The sequence below is a fragment of the Anomaloglossus baeobatrachus genome, chromosome 1, assembly GCF_048569485.1.
Source record: "Anomaloglossus baeobatrachus isolate aAnoBae1 chromosome 1, aAnoBae1.hap1, whole genome shotgun sequence".
NCBI classification, from domain to species: Eukaryota; Metazoa; Chordata; class Amphibia; order Anura; family Aromobatidae; genus Anomaloglossus; species Anomaloglossus baeobatrachus.
Genome location: NC_134353.1, coordinates 805,167,817 through 805,179,914, shown reverse-complemented (window position 1 = coordinate 805,179,914; position 12,098 = coordinate 805,167,817). Strand labels below are relative to the sequence as shown.

At 43.4% G+C, this 12,098-nt stretch overlaps 1 protein-coding gene across 2 annotated transcripts in view; it reads left to right on the top strand.

Annotated features, from left to right (window-relative positions):
• Positions 1 to 12,098, top strand: part of FER (FER tyrosine kinase) — a 369,513-nt gene that overhangs the window by 86,297 nt on the left and 271,118 nt on the right. For both annotated transcript variants that reach the window (XM_075325025.1, XM_075325026.1), the window contains exon 9: positions 5,052 to 5,171. In XM_075325025.1, coding sequence (XP_075181140.1) covers positions 5,052 to 5,171 — 120 coding nt within the window. The remainder of the gene's footprint in view (positions 1 to 5,051; positions 5,172 to 12,098) is intronic.

Genomic DNA, 12,098 nt, shown 5'->3' with positions numbered 1-12,098 from the left:
CTCCACTGTGCGCCCAAACAATTGATTTTTACCACATATGAGGTATCAGCGTACTCAGGAGAAAATGCACAATAAATTGTATGGTGCACTTCTCTTTTCTCCCTTGTGAAAATGAAATTTTTATGGCTAAAGTAACATTTTTGTGTTAAAAAGTAAAATTTTCATTTTTTCCTTCCACATTGCTTTGGTTCCTGTGAAGCACCTAAAGGGTTAATAAACTTCTTGGATGTGGTTTTGAGCAGAGTGAGGGGTGCAGTTTTTAGAATGGGGTCACTTTTGGGTATTTTCTGTCACCTCGGTCTCTCAAAGTCACTTCAAATGTGATGTGGTCCCTAAAAAAAATTATTTTCTAAATTTTGTTGGAAAAATGAGAAATCGCTGATGACCTTTGACCCCTTCTAACTTCCTAACGAAAAAAAAATTTGTTTCGAAAATTGCGCTGATGTAAAGTACACAAGTGGGAAAGTTTATTTAGTAACTTTTATGTGTGACATATCTCTCAGATTTATGGGCATAAATTTTCAAAGTTTGAAAATTGCGAAATTTTCAAACTTTTTGCAAAATTTCCTAAATTTTCACAAATAAACGCAAAAATTATCGGTTTAAATTTACCACTGACATAAAGTACAATATGTCACGAAAAAACAATCTCAGAATCGCCAGGATCCGTTGAAGCGTTTCATAGTTATAACCTGTCACAGTGACACTGGTCAGAATTGCAAAAAATGGCCCGGTCATTAGGGTGTTTTAGTGGCCGGGGGTGAAGGGGTTAATAGGTGCGGGTTCAGCTACTCAGACTCCCACTGAGTAGTCACCATATGGCTCTGAAGTCTGCAGCTCCTGCATGAGCTGTGCGCACAAAGATGTTTCTGGGCTCAATGGTAAGTCTATGTGTCCCGACATTCACACTCTCGGACCTTTGTACGGACACACAGATTTATTATTAATCCTGTGGATAGCTCTGCGGGCAGCTTATGCAGAAGCTGCGGACATAAGAGTGGTATTATCACTGATTGGTGGGGGTCTTGGGACCCGAATTCCCCACCAATCAGCAGCACTGTGCAACTTCTGTCATCTATATAAACTGTAGTTTTGTCTTGGAAAAGGAGCTAGTACAGTTCTGAAACGCGTTGACCATGAAACTACATCTTTATTTGTGCACCACAATCTTGTGTGAGGATTCTTCTGTATCCATCAGCACAGTATTCATGGATATTCATTTGTGTTTTCAGTTCTGTTGGTGAAGCACACCAGCCCTTGTGCACACAGAGCTGCAGCAGCGGAGGTTTATATTCCTTTGAGGGCCTGGGCACGATTGCACTCTACCTTTTTCTCCCTTGTATACTTTATTTCTAGTGATGAGTGAGCACTACGATCCCTAGGTGCTCTGTACTCAAAACGAGCAGTTGGATAGGCTCGACTCGTGTACAGAGTATAATAGAAGTCAATGGGAAAGTTATGGATTTTTTTCAGAAAACCTTTAGTACTGAGCACCCGAGCATGGTAGTGCTCACGCATCACTAGTTAGCACCCTATGTGCACATTGTCTCTACTCTCAATTTAGATCAACTTATACAGTGTGTCCACCCATATCCTGTCCACTTCCATTAACATGAGAACGGCGGCAGCTATAGGTATAGAAGTGGTGTCTAGGTATAGTAAAGTAGCCATGCGCTACGCATTGAAACCACCTATAGCGCCACCTGGTGGAAAACAACGGAGTTAGCATTTTTATCTCAAAACGGAATGAGATAGAGAAAAAAAATGAAATAAAAAATTGTAGGGCATCATCAATTCAATACGAATCGACACCTTGCATACAGAAATGCTATGATATGAAACCCATGACCCCCCCCCCCCAAAACATTGAATGCTGGTCACGCATATGGCGCTCATTTAACTTTGATGCTCAAAGTGGCCACCGTCATCTGCAATGCACATCTGGACTCTGGACAGCATACTGTATCTTGCTGCACGTTGTGCAGTATGGTAGGTGACACGTTTGCACGAGCATCTGTAATACGTTGTCGTAGGTCCTGCAATGTTGGTGGAGGGGGTCGCATACACCTGCTGTTTGATGTAACCTCACAGAAAGAAGTCCAATGGGGTCAGGTCAGGTGAGCGTGGAGGCCACTCCACGCAGCCACCATACCCAATGACTTGTAGGAAGGTCTCCATGAGGTAACGCTTCACGTCCGCAGCCTTGTGAGTTTTACACGTTCAAATCATAGCATTTCTGTATGCAAGGTGTCAATTTGTATTGAATTGATGATGCCCTACAACTTTGTAATTCACTTTTTTTCTCTATCTCGTTCCGTTTTCGAGATAAAAATGCTAACTCCGTTGTTGTCCACCAGGTGGCGCTATAGGTGGTTTCATTGCGTAGCGCATGGATACTTTACTATACCTAGACACCACTTCTATGCCTATAGCTGCCGCCGTTCTCAAGTTAATGGCGGAGGACAGGATATGGGTGGACACACTGTATAATGACAATTGCACTTGAAGCTGTTTCAGAGAAGAACATACCTGCCTACAATCATGCCACGAGGCTCCGATTCCTGCGGATCTTGGTTTGGGCCGCATTAATGTACTGACCAGTTATGGCTGTGTAAAGGCGTAATTCCGTCTTAATCTGCATCATCATGACATAGGCAAATTTCAAGTGTTGACCTACTACATTTAGGCCTTTATTGTGGAGATAAGATGAATGTCTCATTCTTAGCCCTCCATTATTGCTAGCCATACATGTTAAATTAAAGGGAATATTTAAGTAGATTGTTGCTACCTCATCTGACAGCAACATAATGTAGGCAAAGAAATTCTGAATCCAAAGGTTTATCACATAGATTACTGCCTGCAGCTTTTCTCACTTAATCAAAGAATTGCGTTTTAAGCATGTAGCTGAGCCCAAGGAGCTGTTCTGCCCACACCAGGGTCTCAATAGAAATTGTACATTGATATTGAGGTGTCAATCACAGCAAGGGGCGTGATAGACTGCTGTGCATGTGCCACCTAGACCTAGCAATGGTAATCATAGGGTAATAAAGCTATTAGTTTAAGTAAACAATGGCTCACACAGAGATATGAGAGGCATAGTTTATTTTTGTTTTTTAACCCTATTTCATGCTGTCCTCAGCTTACATAGCAAAAACATGCTGACAGATTCCCTGTAATGTCATTGGATCCCATTGACATAGGTCCGCTCTGAAGCCTGCAGTGCTCACATGCCATAAACACAGCGCTTAGAGCGGAGCACCGCTCATGGAGGGAAGTATGCTTTTTTTATTTTATTCAGCACATCGGGGACATTCATGAGCAGATGTCAAGTGGTGAACAACTCCTTAAATTGTTGGCTTTCCGCATCGTGATATCTTTCTTGTGTAAGAGGCCTTTCTTTCTTAAGTTTCTACAGCAGCCTCACGGTAGATTGTAGTCAATGGGGATTATGTGATATCTCTTGCGAGTAGGTGATTTTTAAAAACTCTAAGGCTGTGCGCACACGTTGCTTTTTCTGTGCTTTTCTGCACATAAAGAATCATGTTTTGGCAGGAAAAAACAAGCAGTTTATAATTGATTTGCACATTTTGTCACATGCGTTTTTTCCCTCCTTTTTTGTGTTTTTAGTCATGGCGATTGCGAGGGTTCAGACACTGTACCCACACAATCGCTGTTGGGTCTCCGGCTGATGTTACAGCTGGGACCCGGCTATCACTGCTCGGAGCGGTGCCCATGCAGCTCCCTGTAGTTTAACCTCTTAAATGCTGCAATCGGTGTTATCGCAGCATTCGGGAGGCATAGAGAGGCATCTCTTATCTCTCCCTGGTGATCGGGTCTCTGTAATGCGACCTGTACAGGGACCTGATCATTGACATGGCAACCCTGGGTCGTCACTATGCTGACCCCGGGTAACTGCGCTACAGAGAGCCTCACACACCATGCTGTATGCACGGTGTGTGAGTCAAAGTGCTGCGATATAATCCACTGCAGTGATTATAGAAACACAGAAAAAAAAATGCAGAAACAATTGACATGATGCAACAAAATCTGCAAGGAAAAAAGAAGCAGCGTGTGCACAGCAAGTCAGGATTCTCATAGACTTTGCTGGGATGCTTTTTTCCTTGCGGCATTGATTCAAATCAGTAAGTAAAAACGCATGAAAAAGCGCAAAACCCCCCCCAAAACATAACGCAACAAGGCATGCTGTTTTTAAGATGGCATCTTATCCAAATTGTGGTGGTTATTGTACTTCACTTTGTTGTGATGCTTTTGCTCCAGTTTTCTTTGTTGCCTTCTATAGGGTAACTGCTGGATTGATGCTGTTTGTAATATCTGTGACAACAGGTTCTGGCATGTGGTATTCCAATGACATTTTCTTACAGACTTTTACAATGTCTAGTGACTAAGGTTTATGCATTTCTTCCCTTTAGTTTTTATGCAGCGGTAAGACTATGTGCCCACGTGGCGTTCTGTCCCTGCAGAAATTTCTGCAGCGATTTGAACAGCACACATGCGCTTCAAATCGCTGCAGAAACACTGCAATGAAAAAGCCGATTTCATGCGCTCTCAATGCAGCCTCTCCCACAGACAGAGCGGGGGCTGCCTGCAAAGCGCACAAAAGAAGTGACATGTCACAGCCGAAGCGCTGCGTTCTAATACGCCACGTGGGCATGGATTAGGCACAATCTTCATAGATTATGCTGGGGACGCATGCAGTTATGCTGCGGTGCAGATCGCAGCGTAACTGCATGAAAATACGCTACGTGGGCACATAGCCTAATGGTGCTACTCTTTGCCGCGCAGTGTGGGCGTTTACTCTATGAAGGAGCTTATTTTAATTTGTTTATTTTTCCCTCGTTTTTATATGTGGGTACAGTATTAATTTCTCACTCAAAATTTACCTTGCCTATTGTTTACATGGATTTAGATTTTTTTTTTGTTTTAAGCAATACTTAATAGGCTTATTATAACGCACTTTGCAGTGTAATCTCTACAGATTTCTTTTCTAACTTCTGATCTGTGGTTTACTATGTGTCTGCATTTTGTAATAGGTCACCAGAATCAAGGAAAGAAGACATTGAATTTGACGTGTCCTTGCTGGAAGAAATTGAAAATCTACAGGCTAATGAGATCATGTGGAACAACCTCACAGCAGATAGCCTAAATTCAATGTAAGATATTTTACCTATAGAAACAAAGAATATAAATACGTATGTATGTATGTGTGTGTTTAAAAATATTTTTTTTAAATATTTCTTTTCTATGATCTTGTAAAATATCTGCAGTTTCTTAGATTTCAGGTATGGGGACATCTGTTGCATCTGCTAGTTGTGGAGAGGTTGACTGCCAAGTACCGTATTTTTCGCTTTATCAGACGCACCTGATTATAAGATGCACCCCCAAATTTGAAGGAAAAGAGAATTTTTTTTTTTTTAAATAAATGTGGTCCGTCTTATAATGCCAGTGTCCGTCTAACAAATCATATAGGGTATTTGTCCCTCATAGCCCCCCCATCCTAAAATTAGCCCCCTTAATCTGGATATGGCCCCCTTAGATTGAATATAACCCCCTTGTGCTGGCACACGTCCCCCAGTGATGCCACTTGTCCCCTGTGTCTGGCACACGGCCCCCTGTGTCTGGCACACGGCCCCCTGTGTCTGGCACACGGCCCCTATTGCTACCCATGGCCCCCTGTGGCTGGCACATGGCCCTCTGTGGCTTGCACACGGCCCCTATTGCTGCCCATGGCCCCGTGTGGATGGCACACATCACCCTGTGTTTGATATGGCCCCCAGGCTACTCTTTCCTTACCTTCTCCAGCACTGTCCTCCCTCGTGTCTCCCTCCGTGCGGTTGAGCTCCTGCACTAGTGCACTGCCTGGTTCTCGGTGCCGGTCATGTGATCGGCACAGCAGAGTGACATGATCTCTGCGTGCATGATCACAGCAGCAGGAGGGAGACCGGGGAGACACGCTGGAGGAGGTAAGGAAAGAGTTTTTTATTTTACTATGGGCAGCAGCATGGAAGCCATATCTAACTCAGGGGGGCATGTGCGATCAAAGGGGAGCACAGGCACATATAATATGCGCCGATCCCCCAGCTCGTCACCGCGGTGCGGTTTCAGCACCACGGTGATGGACAGCAGCAGTGCATATTATATGAGCGGGAGCAGGAGATCTAACGCTGCAGCCTTAACCAGCTCACCAGCCTCCCTCAGCCTCCAGCACCGCTCCAGAGCTGCCACCTCCCCTGGACCCTGCAGTATATAATTCGTATATTCGGATTATAAGACGCACCCCCTACTGTCCCCCAAAATTTGGGGAACAAAAGTGCATCTTACAAAGCGAAAAATATGGTAATCTTCGGACATAGCAGAAACCTTTTTCAGATGGCGAGTAAGCTTAGAGGACCAACCACAAGGATTTTCATGTATAAACTAAAGCCAGTGCTATACTGGCGCTATCATGCTGATTCTAAAAATACGTTTTAGTTTTGAGATCGATTGTATAGTTTCGGAAATACAGGCAAGTAAAGTTTGTGAAATGCACTGTTATTTAATTGATAGGTGCTGCAGAATATGTAATAGGTGGGTCGGGTTTTGCTAGTTATTCCCACACGTGTCTGCCTGCCTGCCTGTTCTTCCTCCCCCTTACCCTGTCTCTGTCATTACAGAGGAAGGAAGGAGGGTATAAGAACAGACAGGCAGACAGGGGCAGTAATCCTGCCGCACCAGCACAGCCGCATCAGCACAGCCGCACCAGCACAGCCTCCACTGTTGACTGTTTGTCGGACACCCACCGCATCGCCCGCATCATCACCCTGATCAACCCCTGCCTCCTGTGACCCTGCTCCAACACCGCTGCGCCCCTCTCTGGTAAGACGCCAGCGGATTATAAGACGGACCCCATTTTTTTTTTTTTTATTCTTTCACACTTTTTTTCCCCTCTAAACTTGGGGTGCGCCTTATAATTCTGTGTGTCTTATAAACCGAAAAATACAATACATATTCTCCTGAGTAGAGTGTGAGAATATATATTTGAGTTATCTAGCTCCCTTAGTGAGTTTTAAAGAAAAGTGCTGGTACAAACAATTTTATACATATGGAATTCACACCATACTCAGGGAAGATTTTTAGCAGTTTGACCATAATATAACTATGTTCTTCAGAAGAGTCCCCTAATATAGTGAGTTATGTCTATTTCAAAGTAAAAAATATAAAAGAGACCCCCTGACGTACTTGTTGCTTATCTCCCTCAGAAGGGGTGTAGAGAAAACTAAATGGACCATGTTTATAAAGAGGATTGCTGCCAATAGTTCCCATCTTCTAAATTAGGAGGCCGTGCATAGTAGTCCCATCAAGTGAGGACACAGTCAGCCAATTCGAATGTGGCATCTGACGGTGTGCCGGCACGTCCCCGGAGTGGTTAGTGATCCTACAAGGGGCACTTTGTCTTGGAGACCATGACGTCACCCGCCCAATGCAAGTGCAAAGCTTAACCAAATGGGAGGAGTCAGTGTTCAATGACTTTAAGGCATGCCTCAGCAGGCGTTCAGAAGATGTGCACTATTGGCTGCAATGCTCTTCATAAACACCCTCCATTTAGCTATTGTACACCCCTTCTGAGGAAGACTAGTTAAACATACGTTTGAAAATGGACATAACTGAATACATTTGGGAACTGTTATGAAGGATATGGTTATATTATTGTCAAACTCCTCTTAATGCTATTAGTTGCTAACTATCTTCCCTCAGTATGGTGAGAGTTATATGTGTTGTAGGGTACCAACTGTGGCAGGGATGCAGTAAAGAGGCACACACAAGGTTACAGTCCAAATTTCAGTGTTTTTTTCACATTGTCACAAATAGAAAAATCCTGCAAACTTATATACAGTCATCGTCACAAGCATGAACGGTACCACGGGGCCACAGAGCCTGGGCTTATTTTGTCATGGGAGAGCCGTAACTAAGCGACCACCTGGTTCTTTGCTAGAGCCACTTAGGTGTGGATAGACTTGAGTCTCAGGTAGTCGCCAGGTGCTACTCCCAGGGCAGTCCCCGAGTCTGCGATCGGTGAGGTGAGCAGTTCAGCCATAGGGAAGGCTGACTCTAGGAATGCAGTCTTTTCTTCAAACCACCAACAAAAATCCAGAACTCACTAGCTTCCATCAACCTTAACATGCTTTTTGGCATTTATACAGTTTTAATTCCTGCATTGCCCCCAAAAACCTGCAACGACCAAGAAGGTCCAGGCCAGACCTCCTTCCCTACTGCTACTAGTGTGAAAGGCACTTATTGGGAGAAATGTACCTTCCATCCAGCACCACACCCTTCACGGTGTTACAATGTATAAAATAGTTTCTATTTGTACTTTTCTTTAAACACCACTAGATGAGCTATGTAACTTCTCATATTTTCTCACACTCAGGAGGATTTGTAATAAAAAGGGGTTGTCCACTACTAGGACAACCCCTTCTGATTTCACATGTTTGCTCATAGTAAAAAAAAGAGACTATACTCCTCTCCACGGCTGGCGCGGTTAGAGCCGTGATAGGGCTCGCGTTACCGGGGCTCACGTGGCGTTATGATGCCCTCGAGACCCGCTTCCAATGAGCACTGGCTTTGGTCTCCCCGCCTTTTGACACAGGAGGAATTGACATGGAGTGGCAGCCATAGCGCTCACTTCTTTTTGATTAACTTGGTTGTCCGAAGACAGGGAGAAAGAAGCCGGTGCTAGTTGGACTAGGTGTTCGCTTGACGTCACAACGTCATGTGAGGCCCAGGAATGTGAGCTCCGTCACCACTGGAACCACGCTGGCCGCGGAGGTGAGTTTAGGCTTTCTTATTTTACCTGGGTTAATGTGGAATCAGAAGGGGTTGTCCTAATAGTTGACAACCCCTTTAAATATAAAAAAAAAAATTAAGCGGTTTAATTCCTATATCTTAAGACATTTTTTGGGACTAATTTTTTATAGATATAATACTTACTTTTCTATGATTTTGTTTATAATTGGCCGTCAGAGCTACCGACTGTGATATCTATCCGTTTTGAAATTCTGTTTGGATTTAATGAAGAAATATTTTAATATACAGTGTATTGGAGTCAGTACTAGCTAGATCTTGGCTCCTTTCAGGAAGATGTCTGACTCCAAATTTATTCTTTAGCAGTAAAACGACATCTTACCACAAATCTTCTGTTAATGTTGAATTGCGTAAATCCTTGTTTTTTATTATAATCCCAGACAAACTTCTTGATTTTGAAATCAGGGTTATGTGAGGCCATATCATCACTTCCAGGACTTCTTATTCTTCTAGATAATTTGTACTAATATTGACTGCAGATTAGGGGTTGTTGTCCTGAAGGTATTGTATGATGGATAAGTTTCTGCTTCTACTTCTCAGCATTGAGAACACAGTTAATCCCAGCATCCATTTATTGCAGCTCCACACTTGCAAGGACCCTCTACCATACTTCACAGTTAACTTCAAACATTCATTATTGTACCGCTCTCTAGCTCTGATAAACAAACTGCCTTATGGCTGCAATTCTTCCTTGAAGGCTACTTCAGCCTTGACTTCTTCAAACAGTATATGGTTAGCTACGTCATCGATGTCTGATTTGTGGAAGTGCAACACTCTGCAACACTGCCGATCTGCTATTTTCATTGCCAGTGGCGTCCGGATGTTGTCCACTACTTTTATTATGATGTCCTATCCTTAAAATAAGTCATCCATGTCTGATTGGCTGAGGTCCAGCACTCAGCACCCTGTAGATTAGCTGTGTTCGGTCCCGAGGGCGGCAGCAGGCAATCTGATATAATCAGTTCTGGCGCTGGTCCGTCTTCTGATAGTGGCCTCAGCCGGGTATTGCACATCCGCCTCCCATTTTAATAGGATGCGGTTGTGTAGAATGCAGCTGCTATCAGAAGATGGAGCAGCTCTGGAACTGAGCAATTACGACTACCTGCTGCCACCGCCGGAACTGAGAACACCTGATCGGTGGAAATGAGAACACCTGATCGGTTCAACTGAGAACACCTGATCGGTGGGGGTGCAGAGTGTTGGACCAACGCTAATCAGAAATTGCCTATCCTTAGGACAGATCATCAATCAATATAAAAGTAGTGGACAACCCCTTTAATTGTTGAGTTTCAACAGTATTGGCAGTGGCTGGGCACTGCATATTCGTCCCCTATTAATTTGAATAATGGGCAGATGTGCAATACCCAGGCATGGCCACTATACAGTTGACGAAGCTGTGCATCTCCACAACTGACCACATTCGCCTGCTGCTGGCACCAAGAGCAGCTTATCGGTGGAGGTGTCTGGTGTTGCACCCCCACCAATTAGATACTGATGACTTATTCTAAAAATAGGCCATCAATATAAAAGCTGCAGACAATCTTTTTTGAAGCAGATTGTGCCAGAAACCCATCAGGCTGACCTGTGTAATCACAGCATGTAAAGGTTTTTATTTTATCCTATAAGTTGATGTTCTGGGAATGTTTACACTATTGCTCTGACAAATGACCTGCCTGACTTATTTTTCGTCTAAACTGACTTGCATGGGATCCGTCCGCTCTTCTCTCATGTCTGTTCAGTAAATGTTAGTGAATACTAGAGCGTCGTTTTTAGAACTGTGCCTTTACCTGTTCTTCTGATATTCCTAATGGAAACGAGTAAATACATTGTCACCAGTGATGGTTGTACCCTGCTAGGTCTGTAGCTGTCAGTTCACTGCTTACAGTGTCAGATTGTCAGTCCAAACCCCATTTAAAAGGGGAATGGTAACATCCAGACAAGCTTTGTATATCGGCTCCAAGTGTTGAATGAGAGAGCGTTACATTTCCCACAGTGTTGTAAAGTGCCTTTCAAAGAAGCCTTCTGCCTACTTCAGAAAAGTTGTAGATGAAGATTTTTATCTTCCCCTCTATATAATAGCATCTGCTTGCAGCTTTGACTAATTTCTCTATAGAGATGTGCGTTGAATCCAAATGATGCCACAATCAAGTTGAGTGTAAGACTTTCTGCTTCCATCCTTGACATCGCTGGCGGGTGCTTGAAGCTTTTGTCATATTTTGGAAGTCATCCAGGGACAGCTTCCTCGACTTTTTACAAAGGATGAAAATGAAAGTTTATCTTTCTTCAAATGTTCTATTGAAGTCAGACAGGAATCTGACATTTCGGGTTCACTTTTAGACACCATTTACAACTGGCATTCACAAGATTAAATAAAATGCCAGCTTGGTTTTCATTTACATTATGTGAGACGAGATGATATAGGGTTTGGAACAATCCACCTATAACTTTCTCCAAGCTCGTCAGATGTAGAATAGAATGAAAATGTTTTGTAATATGTCATATTCTTGCTCCTTTAGATCTGCTTAGTCTTATTATCATGCCGTAACTTTTGATGGTACCCCACATATTAGACTTAAGTTATTTTCATTCGACCATTTCACTCCAATGCTCTCTCTTTTGGTGCAATAATCAATTAATTATGTCCCACCATAGTTGGGATAGAAGTAGGCAGTGTTTAACATGTTTGTCCAATTGCAAATAAAAAAAGGTCCGTGGAGCCTCTGTTAGGAGTCTCGACACAGAAAATAGCCAGATATCCCTCCGGGAAGGACCTAGCCAAGGAGTGGCTCTTTTTCGGAGACCACCATAACCACCATATTAAGTGGCCCTTTTAGTCAATATCCAACTCTTTGACGAGTTTAAAGATATGACAAGGGAAATACCAACGCCAGGTATCCATCTACCGACAGTTGTTTCGGGGTATTGCCCCTCATCAGTGTGGAGTAGGATTCTGGCCAGGTGGGAGCAATGCCTAGTAGACCAGCAAGACAAAACAATCACTGATCTCATCATAGAGTTGGATATTGACTAAAAGGACCACTTAATATTGTGGTTATGGTGGTCTCCTAAAAAGAGGGACTCCTTGGCTAGGTCCTTCCCGGAGGGATATTTGGCTATTTTCTGTGTCGAGACTCCTAACTGCCTTTGCTGGCTGCCGGCAGTGTTTTCTCTGTCTGGTCTCCCCGAGATCAGTGATTGTTTTGTCATGTTTGTCCAATTATTAGTCCATAAATGATGAC